Raw genomic sequence first — 27,203 nt, forward strand, 5'->3', positions numbered from 1 at the left:
GAACTGTATTACCTACCAAGCTAAATTGTGCACATTGCATATGAGGTTCTCAATCTTTTTGTATTATTCCAATTGAATTATCTTCCAGTTGGTTAGCAGTGAAGGTGAGAGTTCTGGCTCTGAAAATGTGTCTTCCTCGCCACTGCATGACCAGAATCACCTCCGAAAGATTTCACCGCAGGGTGCACGGGATACACCGGCCAAGCACCAGAAACTGGAAGAGGTGTAATAACGAAGCGTATTTCATAGGTACAAGAGGTGTTATAACTGAGTTAACCTACTTAATTACATATTCATATACAAACCACAGGTTCTACGTGTTTGTTTGGAGTCGGCTCTAAAGCAAGTGGATGCATTTCATGATCACCTACAGAAGGTAGACCAGGAAGTGCAGAAGGAGTGTCAGGAGGCTGAAGAGGACAACAACAAATATCGCCTCTCACTGGAGCTTATTTCCAAGTACACCCTAATCAAGCACTTCTTCATTTTTTTCTTAATTGACTTTAGTACTTTATAAAGTACAACATGGTCATATGGTTAAAGGGGACCTATTATGGCATAAAATACCAATTTTAAACAGTCCTTGAATGTCTTAAAAACAAGCCTTTGATTGTTTTTGCAAAATAAATTACATATTCAGCCTCTGAGCCATGTCTTTATCATCTCATTCTCTAACCTCATTATCTATGCAGGATTCTGAGTGGGCGGGGCTATGATAATGAGGCTCTGTGCTGATTGGCTGCCTGAATGACGCGATACACCGATACGAAAAAATATCAGAAGCTCCGGCCGGCGGAGTTAGTTGTGGGCGTGGTTTCACGCATCGGAGGCCAACCGATGCAATCGCATTTTCGTTACATAACGACGGGAGCAGAATCTGATCGGCTCGTAGGAGTCACATGACACTGGATGGATCATCCGGGCGGCTGTACAGACACTGCAGAATTTGGTTGCTTTCCTCCTTCTTTGAGTTTGCAGGCTGAGGGGAGACCACTTTATATATGTTAAAGCAAGAGAAAACATGTTTTTCATAATAGGTCCCCTTTAAATTTACTGGTTTATTTCAAATTTGCCTTGTGTTGTGATGGCGTCCTTTGAAAAATTGAGGTAACAGCTGTACAAAAAGGAACTTAAGCATCCTATTTTCCTTGACCTTCCTATTTCTTCATGTCTCCCAGTGAGAGAGGGAGCCTGAAGAAGCTGCTTGCAGCGATGCAGCAGGAGGTGGACTCCCAGCACGCTGAGCGTGAGCTACTACGGAGCTCATCCCTGGACCTTCAGAGAGAGCGGGACCTCCTCAGGCAGCAGAGGGAGGACCTGGAAATGCAGCTGGCATGCCAGCGCACAGAAGCCCAAAGAGGGTACAGATGAACACAAGGAACAACGATTACACAACACACATCCTGTCAAGTACAATTGTTTTCAAGTTCTGTGTGTTTAGAATTCAGATCAGTAACACATGTCATGCTCTGGCCAGCAATACACCCAAATGGCATTTGGATGAAAATGTAAATTATTTACATAGAAATACTGCTCTTTTTCAAAGGGGATACTCGTTTCTCTTTTTGATGATTTCGTTTCGCTAAAAGATTTGATTAGCTGAGAAGTGAAGCAGGACATGTGATCGAGCAAGAAAAAGACTTCCTCGGTGGTTTGGCCCTTGGCACAAACATTTCTTAATTTTTTTTAAAGTGGAGATGGATTGCTGTGCAGGGATTTTGTGTGCGAGACAAAGAAATGGTGTGAGAGAGTTACATATGTAATACATTTTGTGTTTAAGGGAGAGGAGTCTGCAGGAGCTTGAAGAAAAGCACTCAGATGTACGCAAGGAACTTATTACAGTAAAAGAGGCTCTGAGTCAAATTACTCTGCAGAAAGAGTTGTTGGAGGATGACAAGGCCAGTCTTGCTCTGGCTCTAACCAAGGTAAAGTGCTTTTTCGTGCAGCAGCAATCCTAATGCTAGAACATTTTCAGTGGGTCTTGATAGTGTACATGCTTAACATAATAATGATCATCTCCACAGATGAAGTCCCAGACCGCCGCTAAGGAGTGTGCTCTGACCAAACAGCAGAATGATGAGGCTGCTCTAAAAGACTCCCTTGCCAAAATGGTTGCTCTTAGTGAAGGTTTAGCCAAAGACAAGGTGGAGCTCAATCGCATTGTGCTGCAGGTCAGTTTCTGTGCACGTGCACAAACATCGGCGAGAGGCAGAGAAACAAAACAAAAGTGAAGTGACTTGGATTCCTTTTGCAGATAGAGGGTGAGAAGTCGGAGCACAGTGAACGTAGACGGGAAGCTGAGATGGAGCGAGTAGCGGCCAGAGAGGACGCAGCACGGGCACAGAAGGAGATGATAAATCTCCTTGCTGAGAAACAAGCCCTGGAGACCTTACACACTCAATTACAAGAGCTCTGCCAGAAGCTGGAAGCAGAGCTGAGCATCGTGCAGAAGGAGAAGGCTGGGGCCCTGGAGGAGCACTCCCAGGTCAGGGACAGCAGGCTGTTCACTATCTTCCCTGCTCCCACCAGCTCTGAGAGCTGTTGTTATTTATGTTGATGATAGCTTTCATCACATTCATGCAGCCTGTTGTTACATTTAAACGTATAGGAGCTCATAGACACACGTGCCATGTTTTTCTTTCTCTCAGATGGGATATGGAGAACAGTTTAGGTCCTCTGTATGTTTTATGAGCATCTTGGGAAATAGCGAGCACGGGATATTAATGAACAAATGTGAACCGGAAAAGATAAATAGATACATGTAAAATATCCTGTTGAGGTTTAGTGAAAGCAGCAATAAATTAACGCGTAAAGTATTTCCATTCTTCCTTAACAGATCTGCCTGAATTGTCCTGTAAAGAATGAAAAGAATCCTATCCTGTTTTATTATCTGTTCTGAATTTGAAACTGGGATATTAATACTGATCTGAGCTAGAAAATAACAAGCCTAAATAATTTGACAAATTCCATCTAAACATTTTTAGATAGCTTATCTGTAAAAATAAATCAACCTTGAATAAAACAAGCTCTGTGTGGCCTCTGTTGCACCGTGCTTATGTTTCATCCCTCATTGGGTGCTACTCGCATTCGTTATTTGTAATCTATCCTTTTTCCTATTTACTTAAGGAGCGGCCAAGAGAAACATAGTTCTGATATTTGGTTGATGCCAGTTTGTTCCAGTTCAAAATACAATACAGATGATTGCTGCTTCTATTGTGGTGTAATAGAGGCTGGTAAAGGCTTTATGTATAGCAGGATTTTGTGTCAGTAAATGTCACAGAACATCAGTGAGTTACCATTTTGAAAGCATCTTTATTACACTAAACATAGTATTGATACTGTTTGTTAACCCCTCTACCAAAACAAAGGAAGATGATTAAAGTGAACTGTTTTCTGTCTTAAAATAGACATTTTACTTTACTTCAACTAAACAATAAAGGCATTGCCAGCTAGTTTGGGAAATGCTGCCCTGTTCACAGTGGGATGATTGACAACATTCACAATTATTACAAAAATTGCTAAATAATTTCATCTTAATAGTTCTTCCAATGGGAAAATGGTCTTTATGCGTATGTACTTAAGGGTGGTATCAGTTATCTAACTATGTGAAAGTTGGAACAAAGAATGTCTTGTGTTTTGACCCATTTAGCCGCATTTTAGATTATTGAGGTCAATTTCCCAGCATAATTTAATTCATATGCATTTTCTTTGCACTTAAGTAAGTTATTATAGTAAATTTCTTACTGAATTCAGTGACGTCTTCGAGCTGCATCCCAAGAGAGTCCTCTCCTCGCCACCTCCATTTATATTTCTGGAGTCAGAACATTTGAAGACAGATGTTGTATAAAATCCAACAAGAAGCAGATCAACAGAGTTCAATGTTTTTTATTACTATATATAGGTCTTGTGGTGTGTCACAATGATTTATGTGGCAGTTGGAAAAAAGTCACAAACTTAGCAATCATTTTGGTTTTGCTTCAGCGAAATCCTGAGTTAAATATTACTTCAGTAAATCTGGCCTCATAAATTGGAAAGACTTTATGATTCATTCACAATTGTGGCTGCTCACGCTCCTCCACGAGAAGACGGAGGGAAAAAAAGCGTGCTTGCTATATTTTGATGCATATAATCATATACTGTTCGCTGGCAGAGAAGTTTACTTTCTCCTGTTTGTGTAAACTGGTCTCCAGGTGAAGAGGCAGATGCAGTCTCTGACAGAGGAGCTGTGTGCGTGCAGGACGGAGCTGGAGGCGAGCGCCGCAGCCGTAAAGAGAGCTGCCCATGACAAGGAGGAGCTGGCCATGGACAAGGCGGCTCTGGATGTCAAGTTAAACGCGGCTGACCGAAAGGCTTGTGGTCTCACGCATGAGCTGGTTGCGTTGAGGTCTTAACTTGTTTTTTGATATTTGTGTGGTCTGACCTCTGAAATATTTTGGAGCAGTTTGATATTTATTACCAGTTTTCCCAGCTTGCTTTTTTTTTTTACATCACTCATTGGTTCATTCAACATAAATGAGAATGCAATAGTTCTGGTAAATCTCAAGGTTGTAGTTTGGTACATATTGGTATGTTTGGGTCAGGGCAAGGTCCTCAAAGGTGTCTTAAACAACAATATGTGTCTCTTGGCTTAAATACAACTAAATGACATTGTTTAACTTCAGGGCATTTTGACATAATGCACACTTTCCTGTCATAAGAGTGGGTTTTGCATAGCAAGGCTCCTTACATAACATGGTTTTATATGCTTGTTATGGATTATTGGATTTTATGACCTTCTACACCAAGAGGTTCAAAGGTGTTCTTTTAAGAGCTCAAAGCTCATCACTGCTGTGTTTCAGACTGGAGAAGACGTCCCTGGAGACGGCTCTGTTTGAGAGCCAGGAGCTTTCTGCATCTCTGGAGGCTAAGTGCACCAGGTTGGAGGCTGAATGGCGTAGCTTGATTCTGGCTAACAAGGCCTTGACGCGTGAGTGGCCCCCTCCCTCTGAGACCCCAGTGTTTTCCGTGCCAAGCTGCCTGGCCATGAAACCTTTCCAGCCGCCCACTAGAGATCCATATTTCAGCTCTGAGCTCTGCAACAGCTGGGCTGCAGTGTCATGGGAGCTGCTTTTTCAGTTGACCAGCTATCACTTCTCCACACAAACACACATGGATCAGATAAGCAGTGTTAAGCTAGAATGTTCTATGTAAAGCCATGGATAAGTATACTCAAAAAATAAAACTCCAAATAAAGCCTTACTGATCTCCATCATCTGGTTGTTGAGACTGGCTTGATACTTGGTATCTGGGTACATGGAAAGATCTGTCTTTGCAGGTGATGTTGCCCAGGTGCGTCTGGATGCTGAGCGACAGTTTGCACAAGATGCACAAAACCAACGTGAGTTGAAGGAGAAGCTTACTCGGGTGGAGAGGAATGCTTTGTTGACATCGAACAACACAAAGCAACTTCACAGAGAGCAGTTGGAGGCTGAACGGCAGCAAAAGGTACAGTGAGCACGATCTCAGCTACACACCTGTAAGGTTTTGTGAGAGCAGCTTGCGTGGTTGTGATCTTAATGTTTCAATTTCAGCATCCTAATGTGGTGCTTATGCTATATCAGCCACACAATAGCAGCTAGCTTTACTGCGGATTTGTTGTGTGACAGGAGCAGCAGTTTTCAGAGCTAACGGTTCAGCGGGAACAGGCTGAAGAGCAGCTGCGCAGACAGTGTGATGACCTGCGTGTGCAGAGCCAAAAGGAGCTGCAGCAGGTGCAAGAGGACCTGGCTAAGCTACAGAAGGATTTCAGTCAAAGCCTCCTTCAGGCCGAAAGTGAAAAGCAGCAGGTGCATGGTTTTTCACATTTGTTATGTTATTTGCTTGCTCATTTCAAAATCAAGGGTTATACTATAATAACATTTCTGTATCAGAAGTGACACATCCTGTACAGTATGTAACAGGCTGCAAAGCGCATACTATGTTGTACCTCAGTTGAGGTTTAACGAAACATTATATTTCTTTGAAGACCAAGATAACAGTTAATATTTATTGTCACCTTTTTATGAATTACCCTGACTTTTGTCCAATTGCTGATGTTCAGGCTTTGTCCCAAAACGAGGCAGAGAAGGCTGTCCTCGCAGAGAAAGTGGCATCCCTGCAACAGGATTTGCACACAGCAGACATGGAGATGAAACGTATACGGAGAGAGACCGTCAGCAAAGATGAGCAGGACAAGGTAAAAAAAAAAAAGAAAAAGATATTGCAGGCCTGTACTGTCAGGATGGGAGGTTTAGGGAGGATCCAGATGCAAGAGACCACAGGAGGAGGCAGAAGCAACAAACAAAAGTTCTTTATTTAAGCAAACGGTGCTGCCGAAGCAGGGAATCCAGGAGAACCAAAAATCCAAAAACATAAATCAAAAGGCAACTTGAGGAGAACCAAAGGCTGCGAAACAGAAAAAGAGATGGGCGCAAAAATGATGGACTAGGAGGAAAGGAAGGAAAAGCAAGACGATATATAGACACATAAACACTGACAGACAATAGCAATGTTAACAGGGCGCAGATGTTGACAAATTAAAAAAGAGAGAACCAACTGGAGAAGTCACACAAGAAGCCACATAGAAGTGGAAACCACTTTTAAAATAAAACAGCAAAAGAGCGCAAGAAAACCAACACAGCAATTTAACAAAACAGGAGAACACAGACAGAATCAAATAAACCCAAACTTTAAAATTCCAGAACAACGACATCTTCTGGGACAGTTTCATTTTCTCGTGCCGTATTTTTTAACTCAGCTCAACCAATTATGTGTGTTTCTCTTATCCAGAATACAATAGCTCTTCTTCAGTCTGAGTTGCAAGACCTGCAGACTCAGTTTGAAGAATCCTTGAATTCCCATCAAACATCCACCAAGAGCCTCACAGAGCAGGTCAAAGAAGTGAACGAGCAAAAAGAGAGCGCTAAACAAGAGGTAAGAACTTTTGCAATTCTTCCTTAGTATTTCTTTTTAGCTCAAACATTCTGCTTCTTTCTTAAGTTGTACGAAGGTATAATAACATCTATTGCTCATGATGACTCATAGGGAACTCAATAACAAATTACGGAAAATATGTGTCACTGAATAGATGGCGAAGGTTGTTTGTAGGATCGCAGAAATGAATAGGAAATTTCAGGCTTGTTTGGTTTGGCCTTGAATAGAAGACCTTTGATCTGCATCTAGTGTGACTGAAAGTTTGCACCAATTAGTACCAGTGCGAGGGAGAGCCATTAGCCATAGGCCTATGTTGACGTTGGCCGGTGTCAAAGAGCTGTATTAGCACCAGGGTGCCATCAGGTGCAGAGCTCACACAGCCAAGTCCTACTAGGAATAGTGGTGTACTGTCCCCTCTCAAGACTCCTACTCCACTCATTTTCTCTGTCCTTTTCCACTCAAATCCACAGGAGGAACACGTTGCTCTGTTGACTTTAATATAAACATAAAAGTGCAATTAGAGACCATAATTTGGACCAGTGACATACCTCTCTGAGCCAAATGAGAGCTGTAAATCTCATCTCCTGGGGTTGCTTGAGGTCAGGATTCCAGGCACAGGGTCGCTGGGCGTTTTAGTGAAATAACAAACTCACACTCAAATCATTAAGATGTAACTGCAGAGTTGTAAGGGCCTCAAAAATCCTCGGTTTAAGGCTAGATTCCCAGGAAAAGGGGATTGTTTGTCTGTATAAAGAGCAAAAATTAGGGTCACCCTGTCTTTGCACTGTCTCTTTAGCCTTGTCAAGAAATATTGAATGAGGATTTGTGGAGCCAGTGCAGAAAGAATTTTGAGGCTTGGTCAGCCCTCCCTACCGTATATCAAATCAGGCTTCAGCAAAACTGTCATATTTGGCTGCCACCCCTTGATCATTTATGTGTTTCTTTTCTCTGATCCAAACTGAGGATTCTCATTTCAGATAGTTACAACACGGGGATGAGAATATGTGACACAGAACAAGAAGGAATATAGGAAGAAGAAACCCAGTGGAGAGAAGGAGAGAGAGGAGGAAGCGGTCCCTGGTACCATAAAATGAAATAGAAGTTTGAGTTAACCCATTGTGTAAATAAGCCAGTGGGGGAGTGTTTATTTTCTCCCTGCGAGCAGCGAGAGGCTGGCTCCACTGGGACTCCAGGTCCCCCTCTCCCATCCACATAACACAACACTGTTGCCCTCAAAATTCCCTATTCAACTCCTCCGCTCCTTATTTCCCAAAATCAGATAAAATAAAGTATAATTGGCCAGATCAGCACTAGCTTGTTTTTTTCTCACATTAGAGTTTATGAGAAGGATCCATCTTGTGTGGCCTCTAAGCATTACACTTCACCTCCCTTTTTCCCTCCTCTCTTCCCCTCTTCTCCACCAGTTCATGGGGGGTTACAATATATCAAGTTGCTTGCTGTGGATCCTGTACACTGTGAGCTACGAAGACCAGATAGGGAGAGACAGCACCTGGCTATAGGCCCAACTGGTTCATATCTTTTCTTAGATGAGCCTGGGCCTCCCTGCTTCTTATACTGCACATAACATGTAATATTTGAAGCACGCAGCATTTAAAATAGAAGATTTTAAGGTTGAGCTTTAAAACAATGGATCTCTAACACACGTTATCCAAAATCCGTTTGCACAATGAACTGAAGGATTTATTTGACCTAATAAATTTCATAGTTTGAATTAATTCTATTGTTGTAATGCCTTATCATTTAACATGGTTTTTAGTTATCTGTAATTAGATTTAACTAACTGAATTGAATTTAACTTTAAGTAATAAGTGGAACTGTAGCGAAGATAGAAAGGTTTGGTCAAAATCTCCAGAAATGAATACAAAGGTTTGTTGTGTTTTAACCTGCTAACAGCTGATCTGATGACATCACATGCAGTGTTGGCAGGTTAGACAGATCAACATTCTCATATCCAGGGTATCCTTCATGGTAAAAAATCTGTTGTTAACAGGCACTACAATCCCTCCTTTTTAGGCCTGTTGTCTGTGGTCTTTGTCTCCCAATATGATGGCTAACTAGAAATGATTTGGACTCCAAAGTGCTTTATGTTCCTAGTTAAACACAAGGTACATAATTCTCAGCACTTCTGTACTTTTATTCATCAGTGCTCCAAGATCTTCAATTTTACGTGCAAGTGATCAAACCTTGTACAAGACAACTTATACAAGAACTGGTTTAAACTTTCTCATTCTTGCTCTCTGTTTAACTCCTGCTCGGGTTCATCAGTGTTTCCTCTTCAACCTGTCTGGATCTGGGCCTTACTCGTGCTTTAAAAAGCCGAATCAATTGCTCCCATATGTAAACAACTCTCCTGTTGTCATGGTTAACCATCATAACAGATGTCGAAAGTGCCAGAATTGCAAGCAGATATTCTTTAAACAGCACAGCATCCAAACCAGTGAAGAAAAATGTTTTCAAAATAATCTCAAGAAATTGAGAAGAAAAAGCACATGGCCAAAGCTACCATAACAGGCTCCCATCAGTGTGGTGCCATTCTAGAAGAATGCTGCATTTACCTCTGATCACACTACCTAGATAGAACTCCTGATTTATCATCTGGACATAATCTGTCTATCATTCTCTTTCATTTGGCCATGAAGTTAGAGGTTCTTCGTCAGCGGCTGAAGGTGGCAGAGGATAGCCTGATTAATGGGCAGAGAGATCTAATTGAGGCTCACAGCAAACTTCAGGGTTGTGCAGAGCAGCAAAACAAGCTACGGAAGGAAGCACAGGACCTGAGACGAATGTTGGGTGATGAGACCAGAGAAAAAGAGGCCATGGAAGTCTCCAACCATAAGCTTAGAGCGTTCATCAAAAGAGCAGAGAGTGATAACAGCAGGTACGGCTCCACCTGTTTTACAAGGCTGTCGTTTTCCTGTAAAGCATATCTTTCTGACTAAATCTGTTTAACAATGATCGCTATTCTGACATTATCTAGCCTGAAACGAGCTCTGGAGGAGAAGGAACAGAAAGTGTCCTACCTAGAGGAATGTCAGAGCTCAATGCACCAACAGACCTCCACCCTAAGGAGCAGTATGAGAGAGGTGGAGAAGTCTCATCTGCAGGCACGCAGAGATCTGCAGGAGTTACGTAGACAGGTGAAGGATTATTTAAATCAGCTGTTTCTGCCTGATTAATTTTTTAATAATGAGTTCTCATGAAGTAGTTTTGTGACATCTTAACTCGTACAGGTAAAAGTCCTTGAAGGCAAGAAGAGCCAGCAGAAACAGGAACTGCTGGAGCTGCAGGCCCGGGTTTGTCATGAGAAGCAGAAGGAGGAGGAGGCACGTCAGGAGGCTTTCACTCTCAGGGAGCGGCTGCTGAAGTGTGAGGCTTGCAAGGAAGCAGTGCTAAATGAGGTAGAAGGCCTCGAGGACTTACTGCGACAACATGCTGGAGCAAATTTTGCCCTTTGCCTTGAATGGTTGAAGAATGCTTGTCATACTCACTCATAGGCAAAAAACATGACGACCTATTCATTCTCCTCTAACTGATAGTTTCTCTTGAGTTTAACGTTGAAATAGATTAGATACAGCTGAGATTAAGAAAGTCTGATAACCATCATGTTATATAATTCTTATTCGTCGAAATTGCATTTTAGTTGACAAAACAGTACATCAAAATAATAATTACATAAATAAGTAAATAAATAAATAAATAAAAGTAAAAAAAGAAATGTATTATCCAGTAAACTCCAGTATTAACCTCCTTTATTCCATAACCTGAGTTTTAGGGGCCCCAAGTTCACATGGCCCAGTGACATGCATTTGTTTATTCTTTAACTTGATAATTTGATACAAACATTCTGATTCATCAGTTTTTATTATAGTATGTTGGCCACAAATAATAAAAACTCATCAGTATTATTTTTGTTGATTATTAGAACTCTGAATAATGCATCATTTTGCAAATCAAAGGCAATGACATCTTTACAAAATCACACCTTCAATGTGTATTCAATGTGACCTTTGCTTAAGTCATCTTTCTTGAAGTGGCTGTATTACCGGTACACTAATTTTCAGCCCTCTTATTTTATTCTTTGAACTACTGTAGAGTAGTCCTGCACCCAGCAACACTCAAAAGGCTGAGCACAGTAGAGTGACCTCTGAAAAACTGTCCCTGCCAAGGACCAAGCCAACAATCTCACACATTTCTGGCAAAGTAGGATCTGTGAGACTTCACAAATCCTATTTCTTTGTGCATTCAGTAAACTTATTCTGTTATAACACACGCACACACACACACACTTTATTATTATTATTATTATTATTATTATTATTATTATTATTATTATTATTTTTTTAAGCTCTCTTCAAGTCTTAGATAATAATTTATCAATATAACATTGTAGATTTGCCAGAAAGCATGGACAGGAATAATATAAATAGTTAACTTTATTTCTATTGATTATTTCTAATTATTTCTAATGATTATTCATTCTCTTCCTATATTTATGCAAATTAGCATATACACAGCTCTTAATATACTTAAACAAAAACCTAAAAGAAGGGAATTAAATTATTTTAAATGGTAGTTTATAATTTCACCAAAAAAACAAACAGCAAACTAAACACATAATCTATCAGCTGTTTTGACTTAATTTTTGCATATAAGAGAAGATTTTGGCCGTTAAATGTCATTAGCTCGCAGGAACTTTGATGAGTAAGTTGACAAGTAAATTGAATCTTCAAATTATGAAAGATTAAAATGTATTTAATTGTTTTTAAGTGACCAGAGTTTTGACTTATACTGTTTACTCTACATTCTAATAAACCAAATAGAGAAGTCTAGAAACTATATGAGACTTGTGACTCTGCTCTGCTTGTTTGTGAAGGTTGAAGGTCTTGAGTTTCATGTAATGGAATTGGAAACAGCCAAGAAGCAAAGCCAAGAGCTACTGCAGGAGAAAGACGCTTATCTGCAGGAGAGTGACCAAAACCATAGTGAAGCCACCACTCAGCTGGAGGCAGCACTAGAGGACTCCAAGACCCGAGTCATGGAACTCTCTCTGCATGTTGGTCTTGTTGAAAACAAGACCCAAAGTCTGGAGCAGGAGCTGGGTCTAAGCAATGCCAAATGCAGGGATCTTGAGCATCAGCTGGCAAGGCTGTATTCTGCTTTGCGCTGCACTTTTGGCATCAACCATTCAAGGATACATGAAAAACCTAGGTTGCTAAAATGGTCTCCATCTCCACGGAGAAGACACTTGTATGGGAAAGGTAAAGTTGAAGTTTTGTCATAAAAGCATGCTGTCAAGCTTTTCTCTCTTTAAAAATGTAAACTAAGGAATGTGAACTCTTGTCAGGGGAACAGAATGACATTGAGGGATCTGTGCTGTCCTTCCCTCATGATGAAGATGAAGAGTTGAATGTGGAATCCATGCACACAGCCGTGCAAGAATTCCAGCAGAAACTCTGGGATGCACAGAGAGAAAGGGTATAAATAAACTCTTAATAAAATCGTAAAATCTTTAACATTTTTTCACTGAAATGTTTCCATTTCTCCCTTAAGGATGAAGCCAAGACTCAGATAGTCAATCTGAGTCAACATATAACTGAACTCAAAGGCTGCGAGAAGAAATCAGCCACCCAGCTACTGGAGCTACAGAGCTCTTTGAAACAATTGGAGAAAGGTAAGCCAATGAATCTTGTGAATATGCTGAAAGTATCATTTAGGGCGAGGTAACATGTGCTCAAGAGGTGCAAAATGATCATGTCAAAAGCGGGTTGCTAGCCTTCAATCCAATCCAGCACATAGCAGCAGAATGTAAGATGCTGTTGTAAGGTACACATGAGCCCTGTTTCCACTAATGGCGCTTTTGCATTAGTACCGCCTTAGCCCGGCGCGGCTCGTCGCGGCTCCACCCGTTTTGTCCCCGTTTGTTTTTCCACAGCCAGGTGAGAAGTGGGCAGGTTGGGGTGAAGCTGCTGTGACGTACTCGATTGCGCAACCGCTTTGTTCATGTCGGTGCTGATCAGAAATCAGCTGGAGCCGCGAGCGGCTGAGAGTAAAACAATCCGTCTACATCCCTTTTTAATTCTCTCGTCAGCCACCAGGTTTATGAACATCTGCACCTCAGAGTTGGATCACCAAACAGACGTTTTGCGCTTTATAATAAAATCGCTGCGAGCTGCGAGTCGTTCTCGCGCTGACTCCCGCTTCCTGATTCAAACGTCTGCCGGCCCCGCCCCCCGACCAATCAGTGGCGTGGAGGGTGATGACGGCCCCGCCCCCCGACCAATCAGTGGCGCGGAGGGTGGTGACGTCAGAAATAGTCCCGGCTCAGCCCGGATAGAACCTCGCCAGAATGGTTACAGAAAAAGTATCTGCTTGGAGCGGCTCTACCCGCCTCAGCCCCTAGTGCAAAAGCGCAAGACGGGGCCGTGGCGGGTAGAACCGAGGTGAGTAGATACTAGTGCAAAAGGGCCATAAGCGGTTTGGTCTGCGTCGATACAGTCGGGTACACTGGTTGTTTCCATTATAAAAGGGTCCCATACAACTGAGCCAAACCGCATCATTTCTGGGCCCACTTCCGTTGTAGGTCCATCGGAAAATGATACAGTACTGTTGGGCTAGAGCTACCGGCGTCACACGATACAGTCCGTTGATTGGCGGACAGAAGAACTTAAATGCCCACAACCGTCTCTCAATGCGACATGTATTGTACATACAAAGAACCAAAAGCCAAGCAGAACAAAAATGACTTGCTGGATGATGTTCATTGTTGTTGTCTGTAGCGTCAAATTTATTGTCTTTGCAGTAGTATGACGTAACTCTAGGCATTTGGTCAAACCCCTGCATTCCCAGTGGTAGTCCAACTTGCACTGGGAACGCTCACCTGAATTGGCAGGACCTTTCTAACCCTTCTGAACCGTATCATACCGGTCCGGATCAAAGCGCTCAGTGGAAACAGGACTATAGAAACAAGCCAAGTATATAGCCAAGTAACTACGATAGTGTACAGGAACTTACGCACTAAGTATGGGTTGAAAGTCCCAAAGTAAAGATTGGCAATACCTCCAAGTGGGAAGGAGAATTAAAGAGCAAAGGTCCTGTGGGACATCCAAATCCAGACTAATAAACTGGTTATTGCTAACTGACCGGACATTGTGGTGGTCTACAAACTCCACAAGAAAGCCGTAGTGATAGGCAGACCAATCCCAAGCCACAGCAGCATCAAGAAGGAATGCAACAAAGCTGGAAAATAGCAAGGGTTGAGGATAGAGATTATAAAGACGTGGAAGGTGATGATACCAGTGGTGCCAGTGATAGTTGTAGATATGGGAGCAGTGACCTCCTGGGAGCAGCATCAGAAATGTTTGCCCAGATGTGTGGAGTCCTACGAACAGTACAATACTGCATAAAACCCTCAAGCTGGTAGAGGACCCAAGCCAGGTGCCAGTCACATACCTTGGTTACTCACTATAAGAGACAGACATAGTAAGGCTCAGACATTTTCCAGGTCCATAAGCTCCCCCTACCAGCACCATGGGATCTTGAGGTTTCTGTACAGTATCTTACAGTGTCTAAGCTGTTTCTAGCACTGTGTTTATCTGGACAGAGATATCTGATGCTGATCTGCTGTTGCCTTCGTCTTTTTCGTCTTATTTTTAATTGCTTGATATTTTTATCGAGTTATATCTTGTTGATGTTGCTGTCACTTGGGATTGTTTCATTTGTTGCAACTGGTTTCTTCTGAAGTTTGTCAAGTGGAGTTTGACGGTTTATTGGTCATTATTGTGGATTTGGAAATCCTTCAGGGCTTTTGGTCTTTCATTCTCTACCACCCTTGGGGATGTCTCCCATTTTCACACCTTGCTATGATGTGCTTGATTGTCTGGTGTCCATATTTGCATAGATTCTACCTGGGGCCATGTGTGCTGTTATAGACTCATGCCTTTATTGCTGTTGTATTCAGGGCCTGATCTTGTGTTTCTATAGTTACTGCCTCACTGCTATCTTTCAGACCACTCTTTTTTATCCACCAGTAGGCCTTGTATATTGATTTGATGCTATGCAGAGGTTTTTCCCTCCATGGTGTTTCTTCCAGTTTCTCCTCTTTCTCACACTGCATTTGAACTACTTGAGAAATTCACTGGGAACCATTTTCCACATGTGTTTCTGGGTCTTTGTTGTTTCATCCTGGATGGTGGTTTTGATGCTCACGAATCCCTTCCCCCCACTTACACATTCAGCGTGTTGGATTTGACGGGTGACCCTCCATGTATAGTGATGAGATTTCTTGACACCCACAGATTGTACCTCCTCCTGTGGCCGAGCTATTATACCTGTGGGGCATACGTGCTCATGGCTTTGTTCTTCCCACTTATTATTGGGGCTTGGTACCTCATTAAACTCGAGTTATGATAGGAATGTCTGTTTATAGACATTTGAGTATTGGGTCAGCAGATGTTTCTTGTTTATTTTATCCATGCTGACCTTGTGATGACAAAGAGCTAAATGTGGAATTGGTGCATACAGCACTGCGAGGACTCCAAGGCTTCCTCTCCCTCTTGCTCCCTCTCTGGGAATGGGTGCCATGATCTCTTGACAAAAGATGGAAATTACCTGAAAATGACTATTATTGGGAAAAAGTCCAAAAGCCAGGGTCTGTTTGGGAATGCATCGGTGCCCTTTGTAAACTTCATATAGTCTTTTTCACGTTGGTGATTGTAGTATTAAAGCAGAAGGGGGATATTTAGATTTGAATGCACAAATATATGTATATTAAGCAAAATGAAATGAAGTTGACAAGAAAAGAAAATACATATACTAAATCCATGCTGTCTGCATTGAAATAATATTGAGAATCACAACTTTGGACTACTTTTACCAGTAATTTATATTGTTTCTTCTTCAGCTTTCAGCTGTTCCCCTTAGGGTTTGCCACAGCAAATCATTTTCTTCCATCTGACCCTGCTCTCTGCCTCTTCTACTCTCAAGCCAATGAGCTGCATGTCCTCTTTCACCACATTCATAAATCTCCTCTTCAGTCTGCCTGGCAGCTCCATTGGCAGCATCCTTCTACCAATATATCCATTGTGCCTCCTCTACACATGCCAAACCATCTTAATCTGGCCTCTCTAACTCTGTCTCCAAAGCAGCCAACCTGAGCTGTCCCTCTGATGTTCTCATTCCAAATCCTGTCCACCCTCGTCACTCCTGAAGCAGCATCTTCAGCTCTGCTACCTCCAGCTCTACCTCCTGCCGTTATGGCAGTGCCACTGTCTCTAAATCTTGTGACATAGTCCGTCTCACCATGGTTTATTAGGCCCAATCCCAATTCAACTTCACTTGCCCTTCTTTTCTCCACTCGCCCTTCTTTTCTTCCCTAACCCCTAAAAAAGAAAGGGGAGATTTTAGGGCACTTGAAATCTAGGGCACTTGGCCCAGGTGCCTGTCCCATTTCTCCTACTCCCCCTCGTTTCCATCCCTACCCTGATCAGGAAGCTGAGAGCCAAAAGCTGTTTTAATTTCAGCTGTTGCGCTGTTATGGCACTTTATTAAGTTTTAATATTTTTTCAGGTATAATGGTAACCTTTAAGATCCGCAACCGGGGCTCAGTTTATCCAAATAACGCCTGTTAAGAAATTTGCTCCGAAATTTCGAGATTTCTGTCTGCCGGCTCCGGAGCTTGGGTCCGCGTTAAATCGACGCAGAGCCTACGGCGTAGGGTACGGCGTACGGCACGCGTCGCCGCGTACATCGACGCAGAGCTTACGGCGATGGTTACGTAACCTACGCCGTAGGCTTTGCGTTGGTGTAACGCGGAACCATAAATCCCTTTATTCTGGCGTGATCTTCGGCAACTTTATCTGAAAGTGTGTAAATTACCCAGATAACAGCTGGATTACTTTGTGGTTTCTGAAAACTATTATATCAGAAACATCCAAAACAAATCTGACGAGTCACAGGATTATTTCTCTCTATTTCTCTGAGACGAGTCTGCCTGTTTGCCTTCAGTCGGCGAGTCAAATCGACGCAGAGCCTACGGCGTAGCTTACGTAGCCTACGGCGTAACCTGACAGCCTTTACTCCGGCGCGATCTTAGCGAACAACGGACAAAAAAGGGATTATGTACATTCACTGAGTGAATATTATGAAAGTAAAATATTGGTTTGCAACTAGAAATGTAATCAAAACGCATTTTTATGCAGAAACTAACTCAAAATATTGATTTTATTCACAAAAAAATAAGAAATGTCCGCCATGTTTTTTTTTTTGATTCAGTCCGCAAATGACGATGAAAAGCATTCTGGGAAATTTTCATACCCCCTCGCTCGCCAATTCAGCATCTGAAATCCCTCGATCCGTAGGGGCTATTCTCAGCCCCTAGCCCTCGTTATGCCCCCTCCCCCTAGGTGAAAAGAGGAATTGGGACACCACTACCTTCACGGGAACGCGCAAAAGTTAGGGTTAGTGAAGAAAACGAGGGCGAGGGGGTGTATTGGGACGCAGCCTTAGACTTTCCCCTTGACTCTTGCTGCTACTCTCATCACACATCCCTCCTGAAACCTTTTCAACCCACTGCCCCCTACCTGCACTCACCTCTTCACCTATTTACCATTCTCTCCATTGTTCAGAACAGTTGACTCCAAGTACTTAAACTCCTGCACCTTTTCCACCTCTACTCCTTGTAACCTCACAGTTCCATTCACTTCCCTTTCATTAACACACATGTACTCTGTCTTGCTACCACTGACTTTCATTTCTCCTCTTTCTAGTGCATAGCTCCACCTCTCCAGGGTTTTCCTCCACCTGGTCTCTCTTCTCACCACAGATCTCTATGTCATCTGCAAACATCATAGACTACGTTTACATGCAGTCAAAACTGGGGTTATTGCTAATATTCCGGTTACTGAAACATTCGGAATATTCCGTTTACATGCGTGAGCTAACAGGGTTATCCCTGTTTACATGGTAATTAATCATTTGGGATATCTGGATCAAACCAGCGACGCACGGAGAACGTCATGACGCAATTACCGTCATTTACGCTTCTTCTTCCTGTATCTAAATTCAAAACAAATGCTGCTTCACGCAATTTTTTGCTCACCTTCTTGTAAATCTGGCTATCCCGGTACTTTCTACCGTCTACAAATGCCAAAATGTTCATATCTTTCATTACATTTATAAAATGATTATTCTCCTCCTCACTTCAAAAGTGATCTGGTCTTGCGTTTCTCCGTGTTTATAAGAACGTACTGGACTCAAAAGACCAGGATTCCTTGTGAACAGAGCATGCGCAGAAAACAAATTCATGTTCCGTTTGATGGGGATATCCCGTTTGGGGTTTACATGACCCAATATTCGGGTTTTAAAAGGAGTAACCCAGGGGTCATATTCGGGTTTTTAAAAACCTGAATATGAGCAAATTTGGGTTATTCAAAGGCGTTATTGGTGTTTACATGGCCGTGCAAAACCGGGTTATTGCTAATATTCCAGTTTTAAAAGGGTTATTGACTGCATGTAAACGCAGTCATAGTCTCTGGGGATTCTGCCTGACCTCATCTATCAGCCTGTCTATCACCATGGCAATCAAAAGGGGGTCAGTGCCGATCCTTGTTGGAGGCCCTGCTTTACTTTGAATCCTTTTCTCCCACATACAGCACACCTCACCTCACCTCTGTCATGCTGCTTCAGTCTGACAGACTTCTCTGCACACAGTTCCACAGTTCCTCCCCTGTCATGCACTCTCTCTAAATCCATAAACACGCAATGCAGCTTCTTCTGACATTCTCTATACTTTTTCATCTGCATTATTAAAGCAAATATTGCATCTGTAGTGGTCTTTCTTGGCATGAAATCCTACTGCCGCTTACAGTGCCGTTTCGGCCTAGCTTCTATGACTCTTTCTCAGGTTGCTACAGTTCTGCACGTCACCCTTGTTGATTAAAACTGGCACCACAACACTTTTCCTTCATTCCTCTGGCATCTTTTCACTTTTATAAGATCATGTTCTACAATCTAATTAAAAATTCTTAATACTTAAGATATCCCCCCAGGCTCTCCTTTTTCTTCACCCAGATCAAACACTTCTAACAAAGAAGAACATTTTATAATATCCAATATTTAAAAAAATATGGCTGCATTTCCGAAAGTTTTGTGAACTTCCAATGACATCAATGCACCGATATGACCTTTTCCCGATACTTTCAGGAGAGGAATTACAGTGGAATAATTATCCCACGGTTTGAATCATAACCAGAGGATAATGTTCTGTATAACATCTTGCTTGGCTTGCCAGAAGCCAAAGGCTAATTTTTTTAAATAGTCAACATTTTCTTCTTTTTTAAGCATGACAAACCTGCTGTCAAGATTAAACAAATATAGGAGGAGGATCTCAATATCACAATTAAAGAACAAATATGCAATCAAGCCTTAAATTACATTCATCATTGTTCTATCAATGTTAGTTGATCCAATTTATGGTTATGCACCATATACACTTTAAAAATAAAACTGCACAAGATCTTCCCCAAGACCGCACCGCTTTGTGATAGATATAAGACAGTTTTCGACATAGTTGCACATCAATTTTGGCTGTGCCTGAAGCTCCAAAGCTGTTAGTGCTCAATTAAATATTTAGATATTAAGCCTGAACCTAAAACTACTTCATTTGGTGTCTCCAACACTATAAGAAACATGGATTATAACATTCATACGATGGTAGCATACGGTATGATTATTGTTTTTTTTTTGTTTTTTTTTTATGTATTTATTTCGTGCATGGTAGTGCATAGTTTGACAATATTTCAGTAGTACATTTGTACACTTCAATCTACACACCCATGACCGAAAAGGAGCAGGATGAAGAGAAGTCTTATTTTACCTGCCCCTTATTCAATACCAAAACAAAAAGAACAGTCAATGTAACCAATATTTACACTAAAATATACACTTAAATAGAAACCAACCACATATATCAATAGTACTGTTTAAGTCCCAGCCTATTCATGATCATATAACTTAAATATTTTATCTTTCTACATTTTTTTGAATCTAAGTAAATTTGTACATTCCTTTAAATCATTCTGTAGAGAGTTCCACAGTTTTACTCCCACAACCGATATACACATCTGCTTGAGAGTGGTCCTTGCATACTGATGTTTGAAATTATATTTCCGTCTATAATCTATAACTTCTGGATTCGAAAAAACAAACAACTGCTGTAAATTACTTGGTTAAGAAGTATCCTTCAGATATGGAAATCTGAATCACCACCCTACTCAGAAGCATGAATGAAAAAAATGTGAGGAGTACTCCACAATGAAAAACTATGATATGAGGTGTCTGGTAGGAAATTTAATAGGATGTGGAAACCTGTCCTAGAGTACTTGAAAGATGATGTAACAATGTTATCTGCAACACTGGAACTAAAAATGATTAAATAAAGTATTGTAATAGAAACTTTACCGCCATCCCTCCTAAACATCTCCATACCCCGGTCACCCGGTCTAAATGCAGTTCTACTTCATCCTCTGGGCATCGCTGGTGTGTGAAGGACTTCACCCTCTCAGCACACTCTTGTCACTAGCCAAAACTTTATTTATTTGTAGTTTTTATTTATGGAAATGTTTTCATTTTCCCATACCATTCCAACTTTTTCTGTTTTAGTGTTTGTTTTTGATAATATATTTTATTTATAGTATGCTTGTACTCTTTCAGGAAAACAAGAACTAGCAGAACAATTGCATAAGGCGCACACTTCCCTTTCTCTGCAGCAAGATGTAGTGTATCGTGCTGAGAGAGAGAGGAGAGGCCTTGAAAGTGAGTTGGCTCAACTCAGGACCAGTTTTCAAGCAGCTCAGACTGATTCCAGGGCCCTGCAGGTATGTAAGGTAAAGAACCGTTCAAAAATGCCAACCAGCATATTTTGTGAAAGTGAGAAAATCCCATCCATATTCCTCCACAGGACAAGTTGGATGCCTTTCAGAGGTTAGAAACATGTGCTAATTCAGAACAGCACAAGTTAAAACGGTCTTTGGAGGCATCAGAGAACAGAGGGAACAATCTGGAGCTCTCCCAGCGCACCCTTGAGGGTGAACTGCAGAGGGCCCGGCTGAGAGCAGCAGAGCTGGATGCAGAGGTCCGGGCCCTCCAGGAGAGACTGACAGACATGAGACGGAAACTGGGTGAAAGTGAGGACCAATGCGCGTCGCTACGGGTCAGCGAGAACAGGCTGGCCACGTCACTGGCTCGAGCAGAGCAGCATGAGAGCAAGCTGAGAGAGCAGACTCACAAACTTTCAAACACCCTCAGTGACAACAGGACCAGCACTGAAGGTCTGCAGGAGCAAGTGACACAACTGCAGAGGGCTTTGACTTCCAGTGAGCAGGACCGAAGGCTGCTGCAGGTACAGCCACTCTCTCACAGTGGTTACACTCAATATTCAACAAAGTTAAAGGGGATCTATTATGAAAAACAGGTTTTCTCTTGCTTTAACATATATAAAGTGGTCTCCCCTCAGCCTGCCAACTCAGAGAAGGAGGAAAGCAACCGAATTCTGCAGTGTCTGTACAGCCGCCCGGATGAGCCGTTCAGATTCTGCTCCCGTCGTTACGTAACGACGGGCGCGATTTACATAGGTTGGCCTCCGTGCATGAAATCACGCCCACAACTAACTCCGTCGGCCGGAGCTTCCGCCATTTTTTCGTAGCGGTGTATCGCGTCATTCAGGCAGCCAATCAGCACAGTGCCTCATTATCATAGCCCCGCCCACTCAGAATCCTGCATAGATAATGAGGTTAGAGAATGGGAAGATAAAGACATGGCTCAGAGGCTGAATTTCTAATTTATTTAGCAAAAACCATCAAAAGCTTGTTTTTAAGACATTCAAGGCCTGTTTAAAATAGGTATTAGATGCCATAATAGGTCCCCTTTAAGGTTGAACCTATAGTAAGATGCTATAGGAGTAGAAATGTACTTGAATACAAACATTTCTTTATTTTTGTGGTTATTTAAGAAGACTTTGTCCACTGTCTACACTATTTTAAACATGTACATTTTTCCTCTTTAACAACATAGGGTGTTTGCGTTAAATTAATTTAATTTACAATGCAGCCATTCCGCTTTCTCGAGTTCACACAGCATCTTTCAGACAATGTGGGGTCCATCATACCCTTCTGAGAGCAGGTAGTCCAATGATTGAAGGATTGGCGGTTCAAATCCTGATCCCCAGTCGTCTATCTTTGTGTCCTCGGGCAAGACACTTTACCCTCCCTTCCTCCACTGAGGGCATCGCTGGTGTCTGAATGTTGTATGAGTGTTCCGGTGGTGCTCCGACAGGCCGTTGCCGTGGATTGACTCCCACATTTCTGTGGGTCTGCCCCAGGGCCGCTGTGGCTACACATGAAGTTTACCATCACCAAGTATGAATGAGGAGTGAATGAATAATGGAACCATTGTGAGCACTTTAACTGTCCTTACAAAAAGCGCGAAATAAATCTAATCCATTACTATTATTATTATTAGAACTGCATAGAAGTGCAAAATTATAATGTTTTGATGAAACTGCGTGCCTCCTCAAATAGTGTGTCTGCCCATAGGAACATCTGGATAAAACCCGGGATGCTCTTTCAGAGTGTAAGAGCCTGAAACACACACTCACAGACCAGACCCAGTACCTTCAAAGAGCCAAAGAGGACTCAGAGTTTAAAATCTCTGAGCTGGAGAAACACAACAGGACACTGAAGGAGGTGAGTCACACTGTTGAAGCATAAGTAAATAAGAGTGCAAAGGTTGAGGCTCTGTTTTGATGTATGGTTCATTGACTGCGTCCCAGAGCCTGAAGCAACAGCAGGAGGCTGAACTGCAGTCTTCTCAGCAGCTGCACGGAGAGAAGGAGGAACTCCAAGATAAGCTCAACAGTCTGCAGAGCTCTCTGCAGAAGCTTCGGAATGAGAGAGCAGAAATGGAAAAGGTCCTGACATGCCTTGGTAAAGAAAAATCTGCCTTTAGAAAGGCACTAGAGAAGGTGAGCTGACTTATCTACACAACAATAAAACTAGAATACACTTATCAGCTTTCTTTACCAAAGTCTAGGAACCCCAAAGCTTTAAACCGCAGTTTGCTCAGTGAACCTAAAATAAACCTTTTGTGCTGAATATGAAGCAAAAGATCAGAGGGATACATGGGAGCCAAATCGTAATTAGCTTTAAATGTAATTAAAAGCATCTTAAAGTCCATTGTACAACTACAGGAAATCATTGCACAAACGCAGCCAGGACTGAAGTAATATGCGTTTAGTGATGGTCAGAGGGCTTGTTACTGCATTCTTGCGTTAGTGAAGACACACAGCTGCAGAGACAATATGACCCTTAATTGAGCGGTTATATTATTCCTCACAAGAGAGAATGATTTAGATAATTTGATGTTGTATTATTCTTTAGTCGTTACTTTTTTTTCAATTTCATATATTGGAATAATTGTTTCCTAAACTTCTGGAGACATGTTAGAGAATTATGAGAACCATAAAGTCTCAGTTCTTGGTTTCAGCTGCACACAATGCAAGCCACATGAGTGCAGAACACTCATGGTCAAGTTGTTCACTTTATGTCACTATTCCGCTGTTGTCAGGTAGAGATGGAGAGGTTGAGGATGGAGGAGCAGGCAGCATCTGCTGCTAGAGAGAAAACGCAGTTGGAGCAGACCGTCTGCGACCTGGACCAGGATCTGGCTGAGAAGCAGGACTGGCTACAGACTCTGCAGGTGAAAAGTTATGGGACCATGAGCCACAGGCTGGTCTGGGAGGGACAGAAAAATGTTTGAAATGGGATATTTGAAGTATTTTTGCATTCCAACTTTTGTTTAAATGCCTTGAATCTTCTTTCTAAAATTTTGGGATATAGAATCATAAAGAGAAGACGAATGTTGTATGATCCTACACCCCACTTTCATTGTAGAGAACCTACAGTATGTTTGCTTGTTTACACCAGAACTTAATGAAAGCTGGCATCCACTCACATGATTTGTATTTAACCATTCAGGATCAAAGACCCACAGCGCCTTCCTAATGCTCACACTCTTTCATCTCCTTTTTATTATTCTCTTCTCAAATCTGTGAACCTTATTGAACTGTCCTCAGGCCCAGATTTCACAGTTGGAGCAGTCTCATGCACAGCACCTCCTGGAGGTAACAGCCCATCATAACAACCAATTGGAATTGGAGCGGGATCGTGTGAGGGACAGTGAACTCCAAGCACAGCGAGCCATGGAAACCAGGGAGACGGCGCATCACCAGAGGGTCCAATGCTTGGAGGAACAGGTATTGAAATTTTAACTGTAAATAATTTAACCTGGAAAATGTTCCTAATTAAATTATGCTCCAGATATATTTTCTCGCTTCTTTATTTTACAAAGGTGCTGATTCTCAAAGACCAGGTTGATCAGGAAACGAGAAGACGCCAGGCTTATTTTAATTGGATGCTGCAGCCCGGTGTGTAGGGAGTGCAGTATGTGGCCCCTCTGTCTTTTTCCCTTACTGTACTGCTGGCAGCTTCCCAAGACCTGTATGTTTGGAGCTACATCCTCACTCACAAGCACACAAACACACTCCCAAGGCAGTTGCACCCACCCTGTACATGTGCACACAAGATTACATTAATCTGCAGGAACACTCCACGACAACAAACAATGAATGTTTTGTTTATGAGTGAACTGCATTTGCCAAATTGTTTTATGGATTTCCTGTTGCTCACTATATTTTCTATGTCTCTATGTCTTTTTTTTTTCTTTTTCAGGGAAACAATGTGGTGAAAGATGTAATTAGTTGGTGCTTTCTTCTTTTCTTATGATCTTGTAGCAGTTTTATATCTATATACAAATAGAGAAATATTTCAATATATTGCAATCATGTTTTGTTTGGTGTAAAATGTAAGAAGACTGTACAACAGAATTCAATCACATGCTATATTTTACTCTATCAATATTAAGATCTTTGGGTGATTTTCAATAAAACTGAGTGTATTCATGTGCAGTTATTCAGTTTTGTGGATTTCCACCTTAGATAACATTTCTATGATTTCCATGTGTTATTTGAGAAAACAGCTGCACATCTATGAGGATGTTTTCTTGGTTATTGCAATTTTTCATCTTATTTGTTCTCACAACCACACTTTCTTTACAGTATATCACACGCTTGCATTCTCACAGGGTAACAACATGCCTTGGTAAGTGTACATTGAGGGAGTTTCACAGAAAGGAGAAAGTGTTGTCAGAGTTTCTTTAAAGCAGTTCTTTGATTATCATAGATCCGCCCAGTGGTTATCCAGTTACCGACCTCTTTTGAGCTATTGGCTGGAAGGAGTTAATTATGCAAGGTAGTGAATCCCTGTGGGGGAGGCGGGGCCAAAACTGAAAGAACTTCTTTGGCAAGCAGAATAGAGCTTTTATTGAGGATATTTCTAAGCTGACCATCAGGGACCAAATCACTGGATTGTTTGGGGAAAAAAAATCTCAGCTAAATCACGCTTCTTCCCCTCTTTCATTCCTTCCATCGTTTCATTTCAGTGAGGCAGAGTGCAGCTCATGCAGTGCCCACCAGCAAGTAAAATGCAAGGAATCTACAGTATTCCCCTCTCTCACACTAGAAGCCCAGTTCCCTTCTGAAAGGACAAGTGAGGAGAGTCAGAGACAGAACCAGGGAGCTTTCAGCGGAGGATTCCAGCTGCTGTGGCTGAGAGGAGGAACGCACGGTCTTGTCCTGTTCTGCTCTGCACTTGTTGCCTGTTGTGTGTGTGCTCCTCCCTCCCTTCTCCAGTGCCTGCTGTCAGCTCCATCCCTGTGTGGCTGAGGCCATGGTGCTGGTGCTGCAAGCCCTGCTGTCCTGCTTCTGCACCTTGTTCTCCCTGAAACTGATGCCCAGGGTGGAATCTGCCGTGCCCTTAGAGGACTTCTACCCCTTTGGCCGGCACAACGGGGACTCCCAGACCATCGCTCAGGACGACGGAGGCTCTGGGCTCCAGGAGATCTCTGTTGCCTTCCCCTTCTTTGGAGAGAATCACACAGGACTCTATGTGAGTACTGACATATATGTTTTTGCTGAAGTGCATGTGATGATATATCACCACAGATCCGTTTGCATACACTGAGCTTGTTGGCAGTTACATCTGAAATAATGTGAATTGTGTAGGATAATGGCCTTTGGGGAGATTCGATTTGGCACGCAGCCAAACACTACTAAGTTAATGCTTTTTGAGAGTCTATACATGTTCATGCGCTTTCACACCCTCTACTGTGTAACCTCATTTGTAGAATATCACGTTTTGCTGTCACGGACGGAATCCTAATCCTCTGTGACTCTCTTAACTTTACATCTGCCCTCTTAGTGCTGTCAAGTACGCAGAGAGAGCGAGGGACAAACTATTAGCAGACAAGTGGCAACCCCCTTATTATAATAAATGTACAAAGAGCTGTTAAAGAAAATTACTGTTTAGGTTCTTAATGTTTCCACAACATCTGTGAACTGCTTTTTTTTTCTCCTCCACAACAAGTGAGAGTGGAGAGAAGCAGTGCTCATGGGAGGAAGCCAAATGGTTTGACAAGGGTTTTCGCACACCACACTGAAACGCCCTTTGATCTGCCTTTGTCATGTATTGGAATCAGTTCCAGCGCAAGTCAGAACTCCCTTAAATTAACACCACCTGTTGTGGTTATGCATCCACGCTTTCTCTCCCAATCTCCCTTCCTCACTCGGAGCCCCGCCTGCCCCGCGCCTGCTCCGCGCTGTGGGCTGGGGAGGCTGAGGAACCATAGCAACACCGGGCAAGGTCAAAGGTTTCTTTTTCTAATCTAAGCATTTGATCCAGTGGGGGGTGAGATCAGTCTCCTCATGAATAAATATCTCAAACTCTTCTGCATTACACACAGTGTATAGACAGTGACAGTTTTGTAACTACGATGTTTGTGCATTTGCGCACATGTCAAAACTCTCTGCGTGCTACTTTTTGTTTTTCAGATGTTTTGCAATAAATTCCAGCTTCTCTGTAATAATACCGATGCCTGATAGTTACATTAGACAAGATAAGACAAGTTACTCCTTGCTTAACTTTTTGATCTCAGATTGAATTATCATCTGACAAAGATTAAATGATGTTGCTACAAACTTTAATATGTGCGGTTTGATAGTGATATAGTGTAACTTGCTCTGACTCTCTGTGAGTAATGCTCATTAAATGGCAGGCAATGAACAG

At 42.2% G+C, this 27,203-nt stretch overlaps 2 protein-coding genes across 3 annotated transcripts in view; both read left to right on the forward strand.

Annotated features, from left to right (window-relative positions):
- Positions 1–24,889, forward strand: part of crocc2 (ciliary rootlet coiled-coil, rootletin family member 2) — a 43,023-nt gene extending 18,134 nt beyond the window's left edge. Inside the window, 24 exon segments of the mRNA XM_061738947.1 lie at positions 311–459; positions 1,179–1,361; positions 1,781–1,925; positions 2,025–2,171; positions 2,255–2,485; positions 4,191–4,384; positions 4,839–4,966; positions 5,315–5,484; positions 5,646–5,825; positions 6,080–6,214; positions 6,808–6,951; positions 9,612–9,850; positions 9,950–10,109; positions 10,203–10,370; positions 11,846–12,230; positions 12,317–12,447; positions 12,523–12,643; positions 20,680–20,843; positions 20,927–21,367; positions 22,560–22,709; positions 22,796–22,987; positions 23,590–23,721; positions 24,098–24,277; positions 24,373–24,889. Of these exon segments, the coding sequence (XP_061594931.1) occupies positions 311–459; positions 1,179–1,361; positions 1,781–1,925; positions 2,025–2,171; positions 2,255–2,485; positions 4,191–4,384; positions 4,839–4,966; positions 5,315–5,484; positions 5,646–5,825; positions 6,080–6,214; positions 6,808–6,951; positions 9,612–9,850; positions 9,950–10,109; positions 10,203–10,370; positions 11,846–12,230; positions 12,317–12,447; positions 12,523–12,643; positions 20,680–20,843; positions 20,927–21,367; positions 22,560–22,709; positions 22,796–22,987; positions 23,590–23,721; positions 24,098–24,277; positions 24,373–24,456 (4,353 nt within the window). The 3' untranslated portion in view covers positions 24,457–24,889.
- A 395-nt stretch (positions 24,890–25,284) lies between these two features.
- Positions 25,285–27,203, forward strand: part of sned1 (sushi, nidogen and EGF-like domains 1) — a 31,774-nt gene continuing 29,855 nt past the window's right edge. For both annotated transcript variants that reach the window (XM_061737574.1, XM_061737575.1), the window contains exon 1: positions 25,285–26,027. In XM_061737574.1, the coding sequence (XP_061593558.1) occupies positions 25,809–26,027 (219 nt within the window). In that variant the 5' untranslated portion in view covers positions 25,285–25,808. The remainder of the gene's footprint in view (positions 26,028–27,203) is intronic.

Source organism: Cololabis saira, chromosome 13 (assembly GCF_033807715.1).
Source record: "Cololabis saira isolate AMF1-May2022 chromosome 13, fColSai1.1, whole genome shotgun sequence".
Classification (NCBI taxonomy): Eukaryota; Metazoa; Chordata; class Actinopteri; order Beloniformes; family Belonidae; genus Cololabis; species Cololabis saira.